Here is a 25,205-nt window from a genome sequence, read left to right as displayed (position 1 = left end):
TATTACTTAAAAACATCTAATAGATGGCTTGACCATAGAAAACAATGACTAAGAGGGCTCCTCTCCAGGAAAAAGGACTCTTCATTCATTTTTCTTTTGTTTGCATTGAGGACCAGTGTAGGATCCACGACATCGGCACACATTAGGCGCAATGCATTTCCCTCCATGTACACAAGGGATGTCACAAACCGCTGAAAAGAAACAGCATGATCAGTGTTTTTATCCAGAATCAATATTTTTTGCACATGGTCTATCATTGGAACAAATATAAGAATGTACATACCTTTTGCTCTAACCTTTTTGTATTATATTGTTTAAAAATAAACAATGATAGATGTGTTGCACTTAGTTCTTGGTTCTCCATGCACTGACTGAACCCACCCACTGCTCCAAGTGCATCATCAAGTTAAAAATCCCCCCCAATATCTTTCATGTGCTGCGAAGAGTGTCCTGCAGTCAGCATCGTGGTGAAGCAATCTGGGAAGAGTGTTCTGCAGTCAGCATCATGGTGAAGCAGTCTGGGAAGAGTGCCCTGCAGTTATCATCGCAGTGAAGCAGTCTGGGAAGGGTGTCCTGCTGTCAGCATCATGATGAAGCAGTCTGGGAAGAGTGTCCTGCAGTCAGTTCTTGTTGAAAATAACAAGACTGGCATCACAAGGCAGGGTGAGAGAGCGGCGGAGAGATCAGAACCAGTGCGAGTCCGGGGAAGCTTCAAAAAGTGACGTCAGCACAAAGGTGAGATTGGACTGGTGAGTAGTGGGTAAGTGTTTTTTCCAGTTTTTTCCTCTAGTTTAAAATAGATTAAGCTAAGAAAAGGTAAGGGTTCTAGTTTTTATTTAAAGTACATAAATAATTTAATGTTTTTTCACTGTATTTAACTTAAAGTAAGGGTTTTTTTTCAACTAGAGGCATGGCAGGGCAGCTCAGTCCCGTGTTATGTACCGCCTGCAACATGTGGGAATTCCTAGACGCTCCTTGCGCTCTGACCGACCACGTGTGCAGGAAGTGCCACCAGCTGCAGCTACTTGAACTCCGAGTTTGAGCTTGAGAGGCAGCTGGAGGCACAGAGTTTCGTAGATAGCACATTTTTAGATGTGGTCACCCCACAGCTTATGGAAGTGCTGACAGAGATGGAATAGGTGACCATCAATAAGAAGAAAGGGTCAGGCAGGTAGTCAGGAAATCCCCAGGGTGCATCGTGCTCGAGAACCGTTCTTCTGTGTTGGAAAATGGTGAGAGCAACGGTTCCTCTGGGGAGGGCAGCCACGCTCATGGCACTGTGAGTGGCTCAGCTGCACGGGGGGGGCAGTGAAAAAGAGGGGAAGAGCAATAGTGGTAGGAGCTTCGATAGTAAGGGGAACAGACAGGCGTTTCTGCGGCCATAGACGTGACTCCAGGGTGGTACGTTGCCTCCTGGTGCCAGGGTCAAGGATGTCACTGAACGGCTGCAGGGCATTCTAAAGGGGGAGTGAAAATAGACAGAGATCATGGTACATATTGGTACCAGCGACACAGGTAGAAAGAGGGATGAGGTCCTGCAAGTAGAATTTAGGGAGCTAGGAAACAGATTAAAAAACAGAACGTCAAAGGTAGTAATCTCTGGATTACTTCCAGTGCCACGCACTAGTGAGTATAGAAATAGAAGATTAGTTCAGATGAATGCGTGGCTGGAGAGATGGTGCAAGAGGGAGAGCTTTAGATTTCCAGGACATTGGGATCATTTCTGGGGGCAGTGGGACCTGTACAAGGCGGACAGGTTGCACCTGAACCAGAATGGGACCAACATCCTTGCGGGGAGGTTTGCTAGTGCTGTTGGGGAGGGTTTAAACTAACTTGGCAGGGGGATGAAATCCTGAGAGGAGGTTCAGCAGGGGGAGATGCACAGCCAAAATTAAAAGAGAGAGCAAATGAGTTTGGAAGGCATCGAAATGATAGACCAGTTAAGGTACAAGGGAGCTTGGCAAGGTTGGATGGTATTTATTTTAATGCAAGGAGTCTGTCGAATAAGGCAGATGAGTTGAGGGCACAAATTAACACATGGAAGTATGATGTCATTGCTGTCACAGAGACATGGTTGAGAGAGGGGCAGGATTGACAGCTCAATATTCCAGGATATAAGGTCTTCAGGTGAGACAGGGAAGGAGGTAAAAGAGGAGGGGGTATCGCAATATTGATCAAGGAATCAATTACAGCAGTAAGGAGGGATGACATCTTAGAAGGCTCCTCAAATTAAGCCATATGGGTAGAACTTAAAAACAAAAAAGAAGCAATCACATTGCTGGGAGTGTACTATAGGCCCCCAAACAGCCAGAGAGAAATAGAAGAGCAGATATGCAGGCAAATTTCAGAGAAGTGTAAAAATAATAGGGTAGTAATAGTGGGGGATTTTAACTTCCCCAACATTAACTGGCTCAGTCATAGTGTGATAGGTTTAGAAGGAGCGGAATTGTTAAAATGCATCCAGGAGAGCTTTTTAAGCCAGTACGCAGGAGGTCCTACAAGAAAGGGGGCAGTCCTGGACTTAATTTTATGGAATGAAACTGGGCAAGTGGTAGAGGTATCAATGGGGGAACATTTTGCAGATAGTGATCATAACTCCGTTAGATTCAAGGTTATTATGGAAAAGGACAAGGATGGGCCAGAAACCAGAGTTCTAAATTGGGGGAAGGCCGATTTTAATAAGATCAGATATGATTTGGTCAAGTGGACTGGGAGCAGCTACTTTTAGGTAAATCTGCGTCAGAGCAGTGGGACTCATTCAAGAAGGAAATAGGGAGAGTACAGGGCCAACATATTCCAGAAAAGACAAAGGGTGGGACCAACAAATCCCAGGGAACCCTGGATGTCGAGGGATATACAGGATTGGATAAAGAGATAAAGGGAGAATTATGGCAGATACTGAGGGTTCAAAACAGTGGAAACCCTAGAGGAGTATAGAATGTGTAGGGGGGAACTTGAAAAGGAAATTAGGAGAGCAAAAAGGGGGTATGAAAAAACATTGGCAGGTAAAATAAAGGAAAATCCAAAGTTAGTTTACAAGTACATTAAGAGTAAGAGGATAACTAGGGAAAGAGTAGGGCCCATTAAGGACCATAGTGGTAATTTATGTGTAGAGCCGGAAGACGTAGGTAGGGTTCTAAATGAATACTTTGTATCGGTGTTCACAAGTGAGAGGGGCGATGTGGGTATAGAAATCAGGCAGATGGACTGTGATATAATTAAAGAACTTAGCATAGAAAGGGAGGAGGTTCTAAGCAGTCTGGCAGGCTTAAAAGTAGATAAATCTCCAGGCTCAGATGAAATGTATCCTAGGCTGCTGAGTGAGGCAAGGGAGGAGATAGCAGGGGCGCTGGCAATAATTTTCCAATACCTCTCTGGCCACAGGAGAGGTGCCAGAGGACTGGAGGACAACCAATGTGGTACCGTTATTGAAGAAGGAAGGAAGGGATAAACCAGGGAACTACAGGACAGTTAGTCTTGCCTCAGTGATGGGGAAACTATTGGAAGCAATTCTGAGGATCAGAATTAATCTACGCTTAGAGAGGCAGGGATTAATCAAGAACAATCAGCATGGTTTTGTTAAGGGGAGGTCATGTCTGACCAATTTGATTGAATTTTTCGAAGAGGTGACCAGGTGTGTAGATGAGGGCAATGCATTTGACGTAGTCTGCTTGGACTTCAGCAAGGCTTTTGATAAGGTCCCACATGGGAGACTGATAATGAAGGTAAGAGCCCATGGGATCCAAGGCAATTTGGCAAATTGGATCCAAAATTGGTAAGTGACAGGAAGCAGAGGGTGATGGTCGAAGGGTGTTTTTGTGACTGGATGCCTGTGTCCAGTGGGGTTCCAAAGAGATCGGTGTTGGGTCCCTTGCTGTTTGTGGTATATATAAATGATTTAGACTTGAATGTAGGAGGGTTGATCAGTAACTTCGCGGATGACACGAAAATTGGTGGGGTGGTAAATAGTGAGGAGGATGGCCTTAGATTACAGGAGGATATAGACGGGCTGGTCAGATGGGCTGATCAGTGGCAAATGGAATTTAATCCAGATAAGTGTGAGGTGATGCACTTGGGCAGGACAAACAAGGCACGGGAATACACGATGAATGGTAGGACCCTGGGAAATACCGAGTATCAGAGGGACCTTGGTGTACATGTCCACCTGTCCCTTAAGGTAGTGGGACAGGTAGATAAGGTGGTTAACAAGGCATATTGGATACTTACCTTTATTAGCCAAAGCATAGAATATAAGAGCAGGATGGTAATGCTAGAACTGTATAAAACGTTGGTTAGGCCACAGCTGGAGTATTGCATGCAGTTCTGGAATCTGCATCTTAGGAAGGATGTGATTGCACTAGAGAGAGTGCAGAGGAGATTTACGAGGATGTTGCCTGGGCTGGAGAGTTTTAGTTATGAGGAGAGATTGGATAGACTGGGGCTATTTTCCCTGGAGCAGAGGAGATTGAGGGGGGACATGATTGAGGTGTATAAAATTATGAGGGACATAGATAGAGTAGACAGGAAGGAACTTTTCCCCTTGGTGGAGGGATCAATAACCAGGGGGCATAGATTTAAGGTAAGGGGCAGGAGGTTTAGAGGGGATGTGAGGAAGAAGTTTTTCACCCAGAGGGTGGTGGGAATCTGGAACTCACTGCCTGAAAGGGTGGTAGAGGCACAAACCCTCATAACATTTAAGAAGTATTTGGATGTGCACTTGCAATGCCATGGCATACAAGGCTATGGGCCTCGTGCTGGAAATGGGATTAGAATAGTTAGGTACTTGTTTGACCGGCGCAGACGCGATGGGCCAAAGGGCCTTTTTCTGTGCTGTAGGCCTCTATGACTCTATGATGACCTTTAGGACTGAGATGGGGAGAAATTTCTTTACTCAGAGGGTTGTGTGTTTTTGGAATTCTCTATCCTAGAGGGCTTTGGATGCTCAATCATTGAATATATTCAAGAGCAAGATCGAAAGATTTTTGGGACTTTAGGGAATCAAGGGATATTGGGGTTGCGTGTGAAAGTAGAGTTGATGTAGAGGTTCACCCATGAGCTTATTAAATGATGGATGGTTGCTCCTATTTCTTATGTAGTTATGATCTGCAACTTGTCTGTTTATTATCAAGAACTTACTGTGCTTCAATTGTGTTGCAAGATAGTTTCAAAGTAGCAGTAGCAAAGGTGGGCCTTCACATACTACACTTGGGCCATGAAAAAACTCTGAATTGAGGGCACTACCAAAGCATTGCTGGCAATGACATGAAGAAAATATCTAGTCTGCCATCTAACTAGGATGACTTCTTCCTCATCTTTCCAATCTATTTTATGAAGGTACATCAATTCACTCACCAGTCATTAAAGGAAGTAAGTGAAAAATTTAATCTTTAAAAATATTATTGTAATAATGAAATAGACAGTCTCTCCAACATAAAATCATGGCTGAGTCGGAACTTTTTTTCACCTCAATATTGTGAAAATCAAATCCATTGCGTTCAGTTCCTGCTAACAACTGCATACACTTGCCCTGGATACAGTTTATTTTCCTGGCCACTTCCCCCAGCTGAGCCAAAGGCTGCACATCCGCTGTGTCCTGTTCAACCTTGAACTGAGCTTCAAAAACCATATCCTAATCATCACTTACAACCGCTTACATCCACCTCCACAACATTGCTCAGCTTCACCTCTACTTAATTCCATCATCAGTGAAAAAACTGATCCAAGCTTTTATTCAATACTGGACTTCAACATGCCCCTCTCAAAAGACACCTACACAAACTACCACCCCGGGACTTATATAACACTATAAACATGCATGTAGTCATTGTGACAAATTACATGCATCATTATTAATGGGCTACGTGTTGTGGAAAGGATGTGACGACAATCCAGGATGTCTGGATGACTAGCAGAGTGCATAATGCTGCTTGTAGATGTTAGGTTTAACTGAATTTGTGAATTTATGATGTGCTATGTAACAAGCATTTTTCAGGAATTGTCTAGTCAAATTTTTGGATCAATGATCCAGGCACAAATTACACTCAAATTTGTGTTAGTTTTCAGAAGTGTCTTTTCTGCTCAAGTTTCCACTCTCTCATATTTGCATATCATCAAACATAAAATCTGCCATGAACCAGTTGAGCATCATTTTAGAAAATTTAATATACTTAAGGGTAGTAACCTGGTGTAGTTTTATTAATGCAACTGAAAATGGACTGATCATAAAAATAAGCATTTTTAATCAGAACATCCAGTCCACCACCTGCGGGTAACATGATTTTAGATAATCAAAAATGGCTTTAAAAAACTATACAGAACCATTTACTGTTCACATTGGTGTACAGTAGTCAGTTTCTAAGTAAATTAACTATTTAATATTTAAAAGCCTTTAAAAATTGCCTATTTGCATCCTTCCATCAGAAAAAAGTTTAATTTTAAGAACCCTTTCAAAGGCCTGGAAATGGATGCAAATTGCAGAAACATACTATGATGATCAATTCACTCTGGGATCATAGTCAAGTTTTGACTTCTAGCCTGATTTTTTTAAAAAACTATTGCAAAAGATTCAGAATTTGTATTGAACATAATTTGTGCTTGAAATTCTACCATCTTTTGTGGGGCTTTGACCAATTTCAGGTGAATTACATGGAAAATCCGACACAACATAATGGAAATTCCTGCCCAACATGTTTGATGCTTCCTCAATAGCACGACATAAATAATCACCATTAACTACCATAAATAATAGAATGTAATAAAGTGCATTCTTAATATATTTTAAAAGAAAAAAAATAAACCAGCAGTTGAACAGGAGATCTCATTATTCCTGGTCTTACATAACAGTGTATAAAACAGCAAAGCATGTTACGTCTTAAATGCAGATTCAAACTTACCTAAATGGCAGGCACCACCAACCCATCCATCTTGACAATTACAGATACCTGGTGCCAAACAGCTTCCACCATTCCGACATCCCTGGGGACAGATTGCTGTTGGGCAGGTGGAGGAAGGATGGAAGGAGATATAACAGATATACATTTTCAGGATTCCTAATTTCAATAACATGATGAAGCCACTGACATTTTCAGAGAAAATATATCCCTTAACCACATGAACACTTTACAAACAATGCAAAAATTTTATTTTACCTTTTGTTTTTCCAAAACAAAATTCCAACATAGGAGTTCCTTTACCTTCCTGGCATCTTGATCCCATCCAGCCCGAGGAACAGAGACACTTCACAACACTGTTTACAGAGATGCACTCTCCACCATTGAGACAGCCGCCATCACAAGTAGCTACGTGGAGACAACATTTGTGTGAAATAAAGTTTTACAAATTTGAAAGCTTTTTAATTTAATTTTTTTTTACATGGACAGTAATCTTACAAACAGTAATCCTAATCTCACATACCCACTCTGTTCCAATATTCATTTGCTCCCCTTTCCTTCTCAATACTGAACTATCTAATATTGTGGGCCAGATTTTGCAGAAAAAAATTGTACCTGAATGATGCATGCTATTACTAATATCCTAAACAACCAGCAAACTTTACTCAGGAAGAAATGACCCGTGGATTGTGAATCACCATAAATTGTTAGACAATTTCCACTGCTTTAACATTAACTTTGCCGATTGTCGTCACTGTGAAGTGAGCAGCGCACATTTCCAGCAACTTTGTGGGCAAAATTTTTTAAAACCTAAATTGTATGTTGATCTAACTGGCCTTACTGCAAGATGCACCCTTCCAGCAAAATCTGGCAGTATAGTTGGAATATTCTTAGTTTCAATTTTACAAACCCTGAGACTCAGTATTCAAATAATTGGAATGGCATGAAGTTGGGGTTCTTACCCACTGACTAGGTACTCAAAAACTCACCAGAAATAGTTGGAACTTGTCCGTTCATTGCAAGTGCATTCAACAGCCATATAACCCTCTATGTAAAAATGTTCCCCTGCTTTCTTTCATAAATCTCTCTTTCTATGTTCCTCATTCTAGATTCTGCAAGTACTGGTTACTGTTTACTTCTATCAACCCAATCCATCTCTTCCTAATTAATCAAGTATATGTAACTATAAGAACTGAAAACATCTGAATTAAGGCAGATCTGTAAATTATACCTTAAGCATTACTAAAATACTAGGTTTCAGAACTGGTTCCATATAGTTTCAATGCAATATCTAAGACATTAATACAGAACATAATTTCTCACATCTAAAGGAAAATTATTTCTCTAAAATAATCATTATGCAAATGATAATTTGAATTTTAAGAGTAGTTTGTGAATTAAGTGCACAAAATATAGTTTTATACCTTAGAAACTTTTTTTTTCTCATGATCAGAACCATCATTAGGAAGGAATTAGTAAAGCAAAAACAAAACTACAACATTTATGTTTCTAATGTTAACTAGAAAAGCAAGTTTGAAGGTATATTAAACTAAATAAGGACAGACAACAAGTTCCCCAGGAGTTGCTCAGGGTGGTGCCCTAGGCCCTACCAACTTCAGCTGCTTCATCAATCCTTCCTTCCATCATAAGGTCAGAAGTGGGGATGATCGCTGATGTTTGTACAATGTTCAACACCATTCGCGACTCCTCAGATACTGAAGCAGTCCATGTCCAAATGCAGCAAGACCTGGATAATATCCAGGCTTAGGCTGACAAGTGGCAAGTAACATTTGCGCCTCACAAGTGACAGGCAATGACCATCTCCAACAAGAGAGAATCTAACCAACTCCCCTTGACATTCAATGGTATTACCATCGCTGAATTCCCCACTATCAACATTCCGGGGTTTCAATTGAACAGAAACCGAACCGGACTAGCCATATAAATACTGTAGCTACAAGAATGGGTCAGAGGCTAGGAATCCTGTGGCGAGTAACTCACTTCCTGACTCCCCAAGTCTGCCCACCATCTACATGGCACAAGTCAGATGGAATGCTGGATGAGTGCAACTCCAATAACACTCAAGAAGCTTTACACCATCCAGGAAAAAGCAGCCCACTCGATTGGCATCCCACCCACATACATTCACCGACACGCAGTAGGGGCAGTGTGAACCATCTACAAATACACTGCAGGAACTCATCAAGTTTCCTTAGACAGCACCTTCCAAACCCACAACCGCCATCACCACCTGGAAGCTCCCCTCCAAGTCACTCACCATCCTAACTTGGAAATATATCGCTGTTCCTTCACTGTTGCTGGGTCAAATTCCTGGAACTCCATCCCTAACAGCACTATGGGTGTACCTACACCACATGGACTGCTGTGGTTCCAGAAGGCAGCTCACCACCACCTTCTCAAGGGCAATTAGGGATGGGCAATAAATGCTGGCCCAGCCCACGACACCCACATCCCATGAGTGAATTTTTTAAAAAAATTAATAATGTATCTATATATTATCACATCTTTAAAAGCAAAATTTTTACATCTTAGAGAATTGAGTCAGCTATGCTTCATATCAATCACAAAAATCAGAAGATAAATAACGAAACTAATTTGATAGCTGTGCTGTCGTACTTTAAAAATATTTAAGAATTAGTTAAAACATTCAAGCTACTCAAACCATTCAGAACAGAGCAGTTCAGCTGATGTACCCTTCTACTGAGCTTCTGCAACATCAGCCATTACAGCTGCGGTATACACTATCAGACACAAGAACTCATTTAAACAGCATCTCACAGCCCTGCAACAACACCATGGGGGCGTATCACCACAAGGACTGCAGTAGTTCAAGAAGAAGGTCCTCACCGCCTCGTCAGAGAAACTAGGAATGGACAATAAATGTGTTCTTGCCAACGTTGCCCATATCCCAACAATAAATAAGGAAGTAGGGGACCATTGCACTTGAGGCTGGAGTGTACACTCCCCCGCCAACGGGTTTGAAGGCAGGGAGGGGGTCTTATTAATATAATGGTGGCATAATGTTAATGTTAATTGACTAGTAATCCAGAGGCACAGCTAATGCCCTGGAGACATGGGTTCAAATCCCACTATGGCAGCTGGTGGAATTTAAATTCAATTAATAAATCTGGAATATAAAGCTAGCCTCAGTAATTGTGACCATGAAACTATCATTGATTGTTGTAAAAACCCATCTGGTTCACTGGTGTACTTTAGGGGAGCAACTCTGCCATCCTCACCTGGTCTGGCCTACATGTGACTCCAGGCTCACATCAATGTGCTCAACTCTCAGTTCAAGGGAATCAGGGATGGGCAACAAATGCTGGCTTTGCCAGCAACACCCACATCTCATGAAAAAATAAAGAAAAATAACACTGGAATCAGAGGAAGCAATTAAGAAGAAATGGACAAAACAGGATTCAGGCAGAACAAGAGCACATGATGCTTAATAATAAACAAGGGTAAAATACTGTACATTGAAATGGAAAGTAAGTAGTCCATGAATGATGTTGAAATAGTTAAGGGTGATGCTCGAAGAAACTTCAGAGTCTTAGTAGACTGAATACTAAAGGTACCCAACCAATCCAGAGCTTTCAGAATGTTGAATGTCATAGCTAAAGCAATAAAATATGTCAGAGATGCTAATCAAACTGAGTATTATGGGTGTAGTTAGATTACATCTAGAACATGATATTTATTCCTAGTTTCTGAGAAAACAGAGGGAGTAAGGGCCTGTGCAGAAGAGCAAACAGGCTGAGTTTTAGCATCAGGAGTCTGAGTTGAGAAGAAAAACTCAGCTTTTCAGCCTGGATAGGAGGCAACTGGGAGTTGATCTTCGAGGTATACAAATTAGTTAAGGGAATGGATAAAATACATTCAGAATATTACTTCACATTACAAGATTAGGGCAAGGGAACTCTGGTTCAACCTCGTAAAAAAAAAGTTTTAGAACTGATATTTTCTTCACAGACAAGATGATCAATATGTGAAACAGGCTTCCAGGTAGAGCACTCCAATCCCCATCCACCACCACCTTACTCTGCATGGATGAACTTGTTTTCACATTGAACAACTTTTCTAACTCCACTTACTTGTTGCAAGTAAAAGATGTTGCTATGAAAACCCTTATAGGACCTAGCTATGTCTGCCTTTTCATGGAATATGTAGAACAGTCTTTATTTCAGTGATAATCTGGTCCCCTCCCTCACCTCTTGAGGGACATTGATGATCGGTACCGTTTCCTACTCTTGCCCTGAACAGGATAATTTAATTAAGTTTGTGTTCAATTTCTACTCTCCCTTTACCTTTACCTGGTACATCTCCAACTCTTCAATATCCTTTCACAATTTATCTGTCTCTATTACTGGGGATAGGCTATTGACCATTACCCACTATAATATATCTACTGCCCACTGATTCCCACAGCTACTTTAACTACACATCCTCCCAGTCTGCTTCCTGTAAAGACTCTGTTCCATTTTCCCAGTTTCTCCATTCCTTGATCCTAATATAGACAAGGATAGTAGTAGTGTCAAGGGTGGGGGGGAGGAAGAGTTTCTGAAGTGTGTTCAGGAGAATTTTCTGGATCAGTATGTTTCCAGTACAATGAAGAAGGAGACATTGTTAGATCTGGTTCTAGGGAATGAGGTGAGCCAAGTGAATCAAGTGTCAGTAGGGGAACATTGAGGAAAGAGTGATCAGTATGTTTAGGTTAGCTATGGTAAAGGACAAGGAGCAATCCAGAGTAAAAATAATTAGTTGGAGGAGAGCCAATTTCAATAAAGAGAGTGGACTAGGCCCAGGTAAACTGGAATCAAAGATTGGCAGGCAAAACTGTAATGGAGGAATGGGCTGTCTAAAAGAGAAGATGGTTAGGGTACAGTCGAAGTACATTCCCGTGAGGTGGAAAAGTAGGACAAACAAAGCCAGAACACTCTGGATGACGAAAGAGATAGAGAGTAAGATGAAGGAGAAAAAGGGTGCCTATGACAGATGTCAGGTGGAGAGTACAAATGAGAACCAGGCTGAATATAGAAAGTTCAGAGAGGAAGTGAAAAAAGAAATAAGAGAATCAAAGAGAAACGTATGAGCAGAGACTGGCAACTAACATAAAAAGAAATTAAAAAGTCTTCTATAGGCCTATAAATAGTAAAAGGATGGTAACTGGAGGATTGGGGCTGATTAAGGACCAAAGGGATATTTATGCACAGTGGTAGAGGGCATGGCTGAGGTATTAAATTAATACTTTGTATCTGTCTTTACTAAGAAGGAAGTTGCTTCCAAAATCATAGTGAAGGAGGATGTAGTTGAGGCACTGGATAGAGGAAGTATTAGAAAAGCTGGCTGTACTTAAAAGTTGATCAGTCACCATATCGAGATCAGCTGTACCTGAGAAAACTGAGAGAAGTAAGGGTGGAGAGTGCAGAGGCACTGACCATAATCTTCAAATCCTCCTTAGCTGCATGGTGGTGCCAGAATTGCAAATGTTACATCCTTGTTCAAAAAAGGGTGAAAGGATAAACCCAGCATCCACAGGTCAGTCAATTTAATCTCAGTGGTGGGGAAGCTTTTAGAAATAATGATCTGGCACAAAATTAACAGTCACTTGGACAAGTATGGATTAATTAAGAAAAGCCATGATAGATTTGTTACGGGTCAATCATGTTTAAATAAGTTAATGAGTGTTTTGATGAGGTAACAAAGAGGGTTGATGAAGATAATGTGGTTGTGGTGAACATGGACTTCCAAAAGGCATTTGATAAAATGCTTGTCAGCAAAGTTAAAGCCATGAAATAAAAGAGATGTTGGCAGCATGGATGCAAAGTTGGCTGAGTGACAGGAAACAGAGTAGTGGTGAAAGGTGTTTTTTCGGTCTAGAGGAAGGTATATAGCTGGGTTCTCCAAGGGCTAGTATTAAGACCATTGTTTTTCTTGATATATATTAATGACCTAGACTTGGATATGTAGGACACAATTTCAAAATTTGCAGATGACACAAAACTTGGAAGTATTGTGAACTGTGGGGAGGACAGAGATGTACTTCAAGAGGAGATAGGCAGGTTGGTGGAATGGGCAGACACGTGGCAGATGAAACGTAACGCAGAGAAGTGTGAAATGATACATTTGGGAGGAAGAATGAGGAGAGGCAATATAAAATGAAATATACAATTCTAAAAGAGTTGCAGGAGTAGAGGGACCAAGTGTTCAAGTATACAAATCATTGAAGGTGGCAGGGCAGGTTGAGAAAGCAGTTAATAAGGCATACAGGATCCTGGACTTTATAAATAGAGACACCAAGTACAATGCAAGGGGATTATGGTGAAACTTTATAAAACACTGCTCCAGCCTCAACTGGGGTAGTGCGTCCAATTCTGGGCACCAAACTTTAGGAAGGATGTGAACATTTTAGAGAAACTCCAGAAAGAAATGATTCCAGGGATGAGGGATTTCAGTTACATGGATAAGTTGGAGAAGCTGGAGCTGTTCTCCTCAGAGGAGGTTGAGAGGAGATTTGATAGAGGTATTCAAAATCATGAGGGATCTGGACAGGGTTGACAGGGAGAAACTGTTCCCATTGGTGGAGGGGTGGAAGACAACGATTTAAAGCGATTGGCAAAAGAACCAAAGGTGAAACGAGGAAAAGCCTTTTTTTACACAATGAGTAGTTAGGGTTTGGAATACACTGCCTGAGATTGTGATGGAGAGAGATTCATTTGTGGCTTTCAAAAGGGTATTGGATAATTATTTGGAGGAAGAAATTTACAAGGCTATAGAGCAGATGTGGAACTATCGGAATAGCATAGACATGACAGGCCGATCAGCCTCCTTCTATGCTGTAGACATTCTATGATTTCCATCACATCTGTTCTAACGATGCAATCGATACCAGTCTTTCCATGATGTTATTCTTTTTTTCCAGCCAAGATTCCCCGTCATTGTGATTAACAGGGCCGTCAACCTTCTCCTTTCTATTTCTAATGCTTCTGCTGTTACCCCTTTCCCTCCTCCCTCCAAGAACCATGATAGATTTCCCTTGTCCTCAACTTCCAACCACCAGCCTAACCATGTCAAGTTGACAGATTTTCCTCTGTCAACTGAGCACATCTTGCTGTAATGCTGAATGACCCATTTCCTCCATTCCACTCCTTAACCAAACTGAACAGCAGCTCCCTTTCCCGCAGCATCTTCCCATGCAAGTGCAGGAGATGCAAGACCTCCCCTTTTACCTCCTTCTTTACCATCATCCAGGACACCAACACTCATTTCAGGCGAAACAGAGATTTACTTGTATTCCTTTTGATTTAATATACTGTATTTGCTGCTCACAATGAAGTTTCCTTGGAAGACCAAATGCAGATTGGGTGATACCTCCATTCAGTCCACAGGCGTGACCCTGAGCTATCATTTGCTGGTCGTTTTAATACTCCGCCCCACTCCCACTCTGTTCCAGTGAAGTTTAATATAAACTCGAGGAACAGCACCTCATCTTTCGATTCAGCTCTTTTCAGCCTTCCACACTCTACAGTATGTTCAATAATTTCAAATTATAACCAAATTATAATCAGAGTTTTCAGATAGCAGTCCTTGATGGTGGGTCTGCTTTTCCCATTTACACATCCTTTAGATCAATTTTTTGTTTCTTATCCATTAACATCTCCTTTAGCCTTGCACCATCATCTTTTTTTTGTCATTTAATCGCTCCTGCCTGCCAATCCTTCCCTCCTGTTCTTTCCCACCCCCTCCTCTCCCTGGCTAAGTATTTGCTTAAAACCAGTTCCAGTTCTGATGAAAGGTTACAGACTTGACACTTTAACTCTGTTTCTCTCGCCACTGATGCCGCCAGACCTGCTGAATATTTCCAGCGCTTCCTGTTTGTTTTTACTTCGAATTTGAAAGGCGGGAGGTCCCAGACAAACAGGATGCAGAGAAGCAGCAGTGGGCAAATCCCTTTACAAAAATAACTCGGCGACAATTCGTTGTTCTTTACAAAGAACCAAGATGATTTGTAAAGTGAGTGAAGAGGTGTGTCCTGTAAGCAAATTAAGAAATTGCTAACAATAAAAGCAGCCGGTTTACAGTAGCTCTTTGTAATAATGAGTTGATTTGCTTTCTAATATTACACGTACCTTTGTGGCAGTATCTTCCTCTAACTCCAGGTGGACATCGGCACTTCCCAGGGCGGAGACACTCTCCGCCGTTCTTGCACTTGGGATAACAAGTTACTAGAATCACATTTAATGAGGAGTGAGTGTGTTTCCCTCTAAGTACAGGCATAGTCATCAGACTGCGACACTTAACCGAATGGCTTTTATTAGCACAACGGCTTTAAACAGATTTCTGGCGCATAAAGATAAAACCGAACATGTATTTCCAAACGCAGCTCTCAGCTTTTCAATGAACACATTCTCCGTTATTTGGGGGGTGAGGCGTTGCTAACCAATTTGCTATAAATCGACATCTGTTTTTAAAATCACACGCATTCCGGAAAGCACCAAGCTACCATCCTGGTGTGAACTTAGATTTATGGAACATTGCTTACCTCCGACTCTTTTTTTACTGACTTGGTCTCTTCATTCGTTCACCTTCAACACAGGAAATCAAACTGTCTGACCCACCACCAAAGTTTAGTTTAAACCCCCCTCTCCCCGCCGTCAAACAGGTCCTGCCAACTACACAATATAACATTTTGAGTCTATTAATGACCCGAAAAGCTTTTTTTTTCGGAAACACAATCACTTGATCCCTTTAACCTTCAATCATAATAGTCTCAAATAAGTCTAAAAATTAGAAGTTAATAAAAAAATCTGTAAGAGTATTTTTGAAGTTTCTTCCTATCTTGACGATTCCAAAAAATACCTGGAGTTAAGTATCGAACTAAAGCTAAGCGGTGAAATTGAGCAGAAATTGACCGGCAGCTTTTTCTGTCATTCTGGAATATAACACTGTATGAGATGCAAGCGTTGATTTACCATACTGGCAGAGATCGCCCTCGTATCCTTTGGAACAAAAGCAGGTGTTGTTCCTGATACACAGCCCCACATGTTGACAAGGAGGGTCGCACTTCGCTTTGGGATCGAAAACAAAAGGAACCACCACTCCACGTGATGCTTTCGACCGAGCTTCGCAAAGCCCCAGTAGCAAGAGGACCAAACACTGAGAAATGAACAAAATAGCACCGGGCTGTGTCTTCTGAACTTTCATTCTGTTTTGTGGCTGCCGGGCGCCTAACCGTGAACTGGAAGGGCACCGTGTGCCTCTAACTTCGCTCATGAAGTTTCAGCCCAATTCCTGCCGACCTCCCCACGAGTCTCCCAAACACTCCAATTGGTTGTTTGCAGTGACTTCAAGTCGGGTTGGGAAAGGGGAGCTCGATGAATAATGCAAAAGAAATGCCAGTTTATAGAGGCTTTGGAGGTTTAACCTAAGACTTACTTTTTCATATATTTTTAAACGTTAAAATTTTCACAGCCAACCCGTTGTCCTAAAGAGAACGGTGATTTGTAGAAGCTGGAAGAAAATCCTAATATTTAAGATGTGCTTGTATTTCCACGATTGTCTCGGCGAAACAGCACCAAATGAGTAATGAATACTAAACAGTAAACAATTAAAAAAGTTAGAGAAAGCATGATTTCGGTTATAAAATATTTGTCCAACAAATGCGATTTTATTTCATTATTAATGATTAATAGATCACAGTGGTTTGTTACTACATCTTCAACTTGATTAATTTAAATGATTTGCACTTTTTAATACAGCTTCAACATTGTATAAAATTTGCTTTTGCTATAGATATTAGTAGTGTAATGGAAAAGCATTCATCTTTAAACTATTTGCTGACCGAGTCCTTGTTTTTTTTTATGGTGCTAAGAGAATGGGTCTGCGCATGAAACTCAGTTTTATTACCAGGTGCTTAAATACTATCATTATCCCATTCTGAGACATTTAACACGAGATGTTGGAGAGAAAAACAGATATGTGTCTCCTTAAACTGTCAGACTGAGCGTATATTCTTAGCTACTAGAACATTAGTCTATATAAAATATTAGTTAACTGTTTTAAAAAAAGCAAATGTAGCAAGTGCTTGCATTCTGCCAGCAAGATTGCCCAGTCTGGCGATTCTCAAATTATACAAATAATAAATGCATGGTTACACACTGCTGTGAAACCAATAATGTATAATTTAGCATTTTGGTTGTGTAAACATAAACATAGGAAGTTAGTAGGAAGTTAAATCAACAAAGAAAAACTTATTTTCAAGAATTTGTTTAATGTACATTAATTTGTTGAGAAGTACCCATACTGCTTATGGATGAGCTGTTAAGTTCAAGTGGTCATAAAATATCCCATTGCACTATTTTGAAAAAAAAAGCAAGGGAGTTCTTCTCTGTGTCCCGGCCAGTGTTTATCATCAAGCAATCACAAGAAAAGCAAGATAACCTGATTATCATCTCATTGTTGTTTGTGGGATCTTGTTGTGTGCACCATTGGCTGCTGTGTTTCCTACATTACAACAGTGACTATGCTTCAGAAGTACTTCATTGGCTATGAAGCCCTTTGAAAGGTATTATATAAATGCAAGTTCTTTCTTTATATTCGTGGAAAACCATTTTGAGAATGGCATCTGCAGTTAAGTGAATTAGAAAATCACGGATTTTGGAGCAGATGATGCAGGAAATAGGTTTCCATTTTTGTGAATGGACCAACCTCAGCACCCACAGTGTCCCCTGAAAAAGATGTTCAAGCATTAGGAAGCAAATTCTATTAATCATTAATAATGACATAAAATCACATTTGTTGGGCGAATATTTGATAACCAGAAATCATGTTTCCTCTGCATCATTATGACTCTCAGTCCAGGAGCTCTTCTTCCATTGACTGAGAGCATGGTTGTTGAATTTAATCTTCCTTCTGATGCCTTCCAGGTTAAAATTTATACTGTAGGATTTGCATTTTGTCTTCAAATCTCTGGAGAGAAAAGGTGATTGCAATTCATGATAAAAGCACTAATTATGTTAAGTGATTTAAGTCTCAGTCAGCACCCTGCTGCTTATGCACTCCTCATAATGGTTAGCCTTTCCCAGAATATTTGATTCCATCCTTGCAATCACTGGCCACAAGATTGGTAAGGTGGCATCTAGACAAGTTTTACAAAATATATTACCCCCCGTAGCAGATTTCTCCCTCACATCAGATAATGGCCTGGACTGTGTGTTAGAAATATCAGTGAAGCTAACATTGCTCCCTGTTATTAAATGGTAAATTGTATAGCAACCTCTGATGACCACACCTGCGCAGTGGAAATCAGGAAGTTGCTGTTTGAGTTGCCCTGCTTCTCCAGAAGCTTTGCTACAGTGGTACCTTGCCAAAAGATTCAGCATTGAGACATATGGAAAGGTGTGAGATTGTGGGGTTTTTTTTATTCATTCATGAGATGTGGGCTTCACTGGCTGGGCCAGCATTTATTGCCCATCCCTAGTACTTATGTGATAAATACCGACTAGGCCAGCCAGAACATTTAGGGCTTGTCCAATTTAATAGAAGTTAATTTTTCGAAGTGTGATAAGTCTTAAGTGCTGCCAGACAACACCTCTGCCAGTGAAATTGATTTTTTCAAGAGTGGAGTTTCATTTATTCATATTTTAGTTATTGATGGAGATTTTAAAAAGTAAATTTTTTTCCTATACCTTTTATCTCTTTCTCTCTCTTAACCTTATCATTCTTTATGTTGATTTCTCTATCTGATTTGGCATCAAATAAATATGTTTACTGACACTTTCTGGTTCAGACTCTGCACTGAGCAGTAAAGATCTTTCAAGCTGATTAGTGAAAGAGATACACATTTGCTTATCCTGTTCACACAGGTGCCCATCCTCTGTAGGAAGCCCTGCACCAAAATGGCTTTCTAATCATAGCAAGTCACAGGGCAGAAGCCCATAGAAAGTCTGTGAACAAAAGTGTGACCACAAAGTTTGGGCAATAGGATATAATATACTTCCCTATTGAAATACATGTTTCACTGAATCACAGAATTATTGCAGCGCTGAAGGAGGCTATTCGGCCTATCGTGTCTGCACCAGCTCTCCAAGTGAGCATTTCACTTAGTGCCATTCTTCTGCCTTCTCCCCATAACGGTGCACATTGTTTCTTTTCAAATAATCATCTAATTCCCTCTTGAATGCCTCAATTGAACCTGCCTCCACCATATTCTCAGGCAGTGCCTTCCAGACGCGAACCACTCGTTTATGGAAACGTTTTTCTCATATTGCTTTTGTTTCTTTTGCCAATTACTTTAAACCTGTTTCCTTCAATGAAATAGTCATCCACTGAAATAAATTCACACCTTGTCAAATCCAAGCCTATCCCCAATCCCATCCCTGACTTCAAACCTAAGTCCCAATTTAGGAAGATTTATTCAGTGAAACTAACAGAAAGAAGACTGGGAGCAAGATTAATGAGGGTGGTAACAATGAGGGTGATATTGATAGCAAGTTCAACAGGCACAGGCAAAATGTGACAAAAACTAAACTTGCTTAGTAATAGAAAACATTGATTTGGGAGTACATTGTACTAAGCCATAAGAATTCTGAATGAAGCAGGCATCTAGAACATTCCTCCTAGAAAACTCTCACACCCCAACAGCAATTAAACATGACCAGCTTCAGAAATCTTGTCATAAAGTAAGGAATCAGTATGGAGTTCTATGAAACCACAACCAGAACAGCATCAGACTGCCCAATCCACCATAATCTTTAAAATACACCTTAATGCTGCAGGAATGCTGCTTTTTACTTGGTATGTTACTTAGATTTTTGGCACACAAAAAGCATTGTAAAATAACATTAGTGCCAATTTGCAACAACATCAATGTTCCTGCTAACCTACATGGGTGCACAACCATGCAACAGCCTGGAAGGAACCTGGAAGGTCTTATTCTGTGATAAATACTATGCAAGAAAATTTAAAGGGAACGCACATTGAAAAAACTAGTCATGCACAACAATTTACTTTTAAAAAGAACATTGATGAACATAAGAATAGAACTGTCTTCATTGTTCTCCATCTATTTTCTTTTTGGGAAACTTAGGTCATCACCCAGTATATCCACTATATTTTGTACCACTTGAAAAAAGCTAACATAGTCAGTTTGAAAAATTCATCTAGCGGTCTCGAAGCCAACGATACCATGAAACATGTATGTAGAACTCAGCCATTCCCACTCAACTGTAGTATGAGCAGGCAATATACTGCACAACCTTTGCTTACATTACTAGGTATTGAAACACTGAGGGTTCAACAGTAAAAGCTACACCATAGAAATAGGATATACTGCACGGCTGCAAGCAGTTACTTGTGGGAAATAGCATATTAGTCAAAAAAGACATCACAAAGATTAACACAACTTTAATTTGAGGCATGATGGGGAAGATTTAATGATGCATTAATTAGTATTTTGATAAGCTAATTAAATTTGAATGGGTTTAGATTACGCTGATATGGAATGTCATGTCCTGAAAGGAATCCCATTTTTATTGCCTTGAAGATCTTCCTGAAACTACTTGTAGGATCCTATTATTACCATCATTGTCAGATTCCAATATTAAACTCAACATCATTAACAGATTATCACATTCTTTTTTATCCTTTTATGAGATGTGGGCATTGCTGGCTAGGCCAGTATTTGTTGCCCATCCCTAATTGCCCTTGAGAAGGTGCTGGTGAGCCACCTTCTTGAACCGCTGCAGTCCACCTTGCACGGGCATTCCCACAGTGCTGGTAGGAAGGGAGTTCCTTGATTTTAATCCTGCGACAATGAAGGAACGGCAATATAGTTCCAAGTCAGTATGGTGGGTGGCTTGAAGGGGAGCTTGCAAGTGGTAGTGTTCCCACCTGTTTGCTGCCTTTGGCCTTCTAGCTGGTACAAGTAATGGGTTTAGAAAGTTCTATCAAAGGAGCCTTCCTGAGTTGCCACACTGCACCTTGTATATAGTAAACACTGCTGCCACTGTGCACTGGGGGTGGAAGGAGTGAACGTTTAAGGTGGTGGATGGGGTGCTGACCAAGCAGATTGCTTTATTCTTGAGGGTGTCAAGATCCTTGAGTGTTATAGAAGCCAAACTCATTCAGGCAAGTGGGGAATATTCTATCACACTCCTGACTTGTGCTGTGTAGATGGTGGACATGCTTTGGGGAGTCAGGAGGTGAGTTACTCGCTGGATAATTCCTAGCCTCTGACTTGCTCTTGCGGTATGTAAATGGCTAGTCTAGTTCAGTTTCTGGTCAATGGTAACCCCCAGGATGTTGATAGTGAGGGATTCGACAATGGTGATGCCATTGAATGTCAAAGAGAGGCGTTTAGATTTTCTCTCGTTGAAGATGGTCATTGCCTGGAAATTGTGTGGCACAAATGTTACTTGCTACTTATCAGCCCAAGCCTGAATATTGTCCAGGTCTTTTTGCATATGGACACAAACTGCTTCAGTATCTGACGAGTTGTGAATGGTACTGAATATTCATCAGCGAACAGCCCTACTTCTGACTTGGAGGCAAGGTCGTTGATGAAGCAGCTGAAGATGGTTGGGCCTAGGACACTATCCTGAGGAACTCCTGCAGTGATGTCCTGGGACTGAGATGATTGACCTCCAACAAACACAACCATCTTCCTTTGTGCTAAGTAGGAAGCTAACCCCAGTGGAAAGCTATCCTCTAATTCCATTGACCTCAATTTTGCTGGATTCCTTCATGCTGCGCTCCATCAAATGTTACCTTGATGTCAAAGGCAGTCATTCTCACCTCACCTCATGCATTCAGCTCTTTTGTTGGACAAAAGGCTGTAATGCAGTCAGGAGCTGAGTGGCCTTGGCGGAACCCAAACTGAGCATCAGTGAGCAGTTGTGTAAGTCTAAGTGCCACTTAATAACATTGTTGATGATACCTTCCATCACTTTGCTGATGATTAAGAGTTGACTGAGTGGAAGCAGCATGTGATAGACAGAGCTAAGCGATTCCACAACAAATTGATCAGATCAAAGCTCTGCATTCTTGTCACATCCAGTAGTAAATAATGGTGACATTAACCGGAAGAGGAGGAGGCTCCACAAATATCCCCACCCTTAATGATGGGAGACCCCAGCACATCAGTGCAAAAGGCAAGGCTGAAGCAAATGCAACCATTTAGCCAGATATACTGGGTGGATGATCCATCTCTGCCTCCTCCAGGGGTCCCCAGCATCACAAATACCAATGTTCAACCAAATAGACTCACTCCATGTGAAATCAAGAAATGACTGAAGGCACTGAATACCGCAAAGGCTATGGGCCCTGACAACATCCCAGCAATAGTACTGAGGACTTGAGCTCCAGGACTAGCCATGACCCTAGCCAAGCTGTTCCAATACAGCTGCCACATTGGCATCTAAGCCGTGATGTGAAAAATTTTCCTTCCTTCATACCTTCCCCCCTCCCTCCCTCCCTTCCTCCCTTCTTCCCTCCCTCCCTCCCTTCCTTCCTCGCTTCCTTCCTCCTCCCCTCCCTCCTTCCATCCCTTTCTATAACTCTCTATCTTTCTTATAATATTCAAAAGTTGCTGATGAAAGATCATCAACCTCAGACACGTACTCTGTCCACAAATGCTGGCAGACCTGCGGAGTATTTCCAGCGTTTTCTGTTTTTATTATTTTCTCTCCTGTTGACTTTGATTTTTCCACTCTGTCCTCCGTCCACATTCAATATTGGTGAAAGAGCCATTCTGATTCAATTAAATTGTGAAAAATATATTGGGTTGGATTTTCATGGATTCAGGGAGACTCGATGGAGGGTTGAAAATGCAGGCTAGGACCCGATTCCAGGATGCCCGACCCCATTCTCGGTTTTCTGATTTTCAACAGGCCCTTTTAAGGGTGCGGGCTGATGCGGGTCATGCATTCCTGACCTGGCTGACCCCATTGGGGTGTTGACATGCCTTAGTGATGTTTGTTGGACTTCAAAGTTGAGGCGACTTGTTGGGGGAGGCAAGGGCTGCCCTGCGGTTGAGGCAACTTGGGGTTGGGGGAAAGGGATGCCTGCGGTTGAAGGTAGTGCACAAGCACGTGCAGGGTAGGGGGGAGGCAAGTGGCTATGTATTAGGGAAACTTTGTATAAAGTGACTAGTCTACTGCAGCTGAGACAGTTAAGGCACAGTTACATTGACATTTGTGGAGTTGGGTCTCTAGCTTATCTGCCCACTCAAGCAAATCAGAGGCATGAAAGTGCCACCAAGTGCTCCAGAGCTTTTCACCCCTCAGGCACAGACTGCAAACCAATTTGAGCATTTGAGTGGACTGCAGAACAGTTGGACAACTGGGCACTATTATGACACAGCCGATGGTGAAGGTTGAGTTATTCAAATCCCAGAGGGGAACTTGAAACAACTGTCATAACCCATTTTTGCAATTTGTTTGTTTCAAGATACAGGCTTTGAATTTTTAGTAATAAGACCGCCGAGTCTCAAGATGTTTTTTTATAAAACTAAATTAAACATTTATTAATACAAGAAAGATTGTAAACACATACATATGTCTACAAAATTATCACTATAATAACTAGAAAAATCCCCTAATTAATCTGACTCTCAGTTACACACCCATTAACGGCAACAGTAAAACTAATAGATTTAACAGACCTCCGGCAGAGCACACCCTGGATAGTCGCATTCAAAATGAGTTTCTTTCAGCTCTGGGTCCTTGCAAACAGACTTGAGACTTACATGCAGGAGTCTTCCCATACTTGTTGGATTTTAAAATGCCTGTACCTTACACACAATCTCTTTTCTTTGGGGTTAATTTTCCATTGTATCACTATGCTTTTAACTTTACCTCTTCTAACAATAACATCCTTTCATCCCACCAATTTTATTAGTTGAAAAAGAATAAACACATTGCTTGGCATTTTCTAGCTAGGTGTAAGATTTCACCCGCAGTCTTGAATGGTTTATTTTAACAAATGCAAATTTACACTTTACCTTCTACCCTCCTTACATTTATCTAATTAACATCTCAAAACTGCTATACATCAAAGCACTCAGACTAGCTGACTTTAATCCATTTAAGACACATACAGACACACTTAGACACATACCCCACTAAAAATCTATTTTAAAAAATAATTTCCAATAACATCATTAACTCTTCTTGACAGGCACATTGTACAATCTCCTTGCTAAAGCTGGCCGTGGAGCAGTCACTGGTGGAGGAGCTCACAGTCTCTTGCAATGCCATCATTCCAGTTTGGATCAGTCATCTCCATGGTTCAAGCTAACAGTGCAGCCTTGCAGTGTGGGTTAGGAGAATGCCTGCACCTGAGCTGAGAATGCAGCATGCAGTCCAATGGGCAAAGCTGCCGCCATTTGGTCAGGTGGAGTGGGGCAGAGGTGGGTGGGGTTTTGGGCAGCCATGCAGCACTAAACTCTGGCCATCCAAGTGCCAGCCAGAATTCTCCAGGGTGCGTTAAGGGGCCTTCAGACTTATCCAAGAGGGGTTCTCAGCACACCTATGCTAACCCACGCATCTCTCTCTTTCATCCTGCAGGAGGTGTACATTAGGAGCATGGAGCCTGGTGAACAAGTTGTATGCCTCATGGTGTACAGAGAGCGAAGGCAAAAGAGAAGAGGGCGACTGAGGTGCCTGGCTATGCAGAGCAAGGAGCAGCACCCTCAGGAAGAAGGGGCAGCTGGGGCTCCCGCACATGTCACCGAAGAGCCAAAGCGAGCCATCACTATTTGGCGCCTTGCTAGGCCCAGGGTCTATAGATACTGCCTTTCATTCCTGCAGATGACTGAGAACCAGCGTCGCCGAAGACTGTACATGTCTAGGGAACTGTTCAGTCACAACTGGCAGCTACTGCAGGATTTGGCGCCACGGGGACATGGAGGGCATCCACTTCGAGTGGCCATTAAAGTGGCTGCGGCCCTCAATTTTTACACCAGTGGTTCCTTTCAGGGCTCCACAGGTGACCTCTGTGGGACACCACAAGCCTCCATCCACAAATGCATCCATGAGGTCATGGATGCCATCTTCGTGAGGGTACAGAACTTTGTGCATTTTGCTCGGGACCAGGAAAGCCAGGATGCAAGAGCAATTAGATTTGCCCAGATTTGTGGTTTCCCACAGGTAAAGGGTGTGAATGACTGTACTCAGATCTCTGTCACAACAGGCAGTCAACTATGTCAACCGCAAGGGCTTCCATTCACTGAAATTTCAGCTGGTGTGTGACCACCACAAACTCATCCTGCAGGTCTGCGCATGGTTTCCATGGAGTTTG

The 25,205-nt window shown here is 41.6% G+C and overlaps 1 protein-coding gene across 1 annotated transcript in view; it reads right to left on the bottom strand.

The window, feature by feature from the left end:
* seraf (Schwann cell-specific EGF-like repeat autocrine factor) overlaps positions 1-25,205 on the bottom strand; it is a 41,674-nt gene continuing 16,469 nt past the window's right edge. Inside the window, exons 3-7 of the mRNA XM_078535675.1 lie at positions 15,881-16,064; positions 15,038-15,133; positions 7,194-7,298; positions 6,894-6,989; positions 1-191 (exon numbers count right to left, since the gene is read on the bottom strand). Of these exons, the coding sequence (XP_078391801.1) occupies positions 82-191; positions 6,894-6,989; positions 7,194-7,298; positions 15,038-15,133; positions 15,881-16,064 (591 nt within the window). The 3' untranslated portion in view covers positions 1-81. The remainder of the gene's footprint in view (positions 192-6,893; positions 6,990-7,193; positions 7,299-15,037; positions 15,134-15,880; positions 16,065-25,205) is intronic.

Source organism: Cetorhinus maximus, chromosome 3 (genome assembly GCF_964194155.1).
Source record: "Cetorhinus maximus chromosome 3, sCetMax3.hap1.1, whole genome shotgun sequence".
Taxonomy (NCBI): Eukaryota; Metazoa; Chordata; class Chondrichthyes; order Lamniformes; family Cetorhinidae; genus Cetorhinus; species Cetorhinus maximus.
This window is presented reverse-complemented; position numbering and strand designations above follow the sequence as displayed.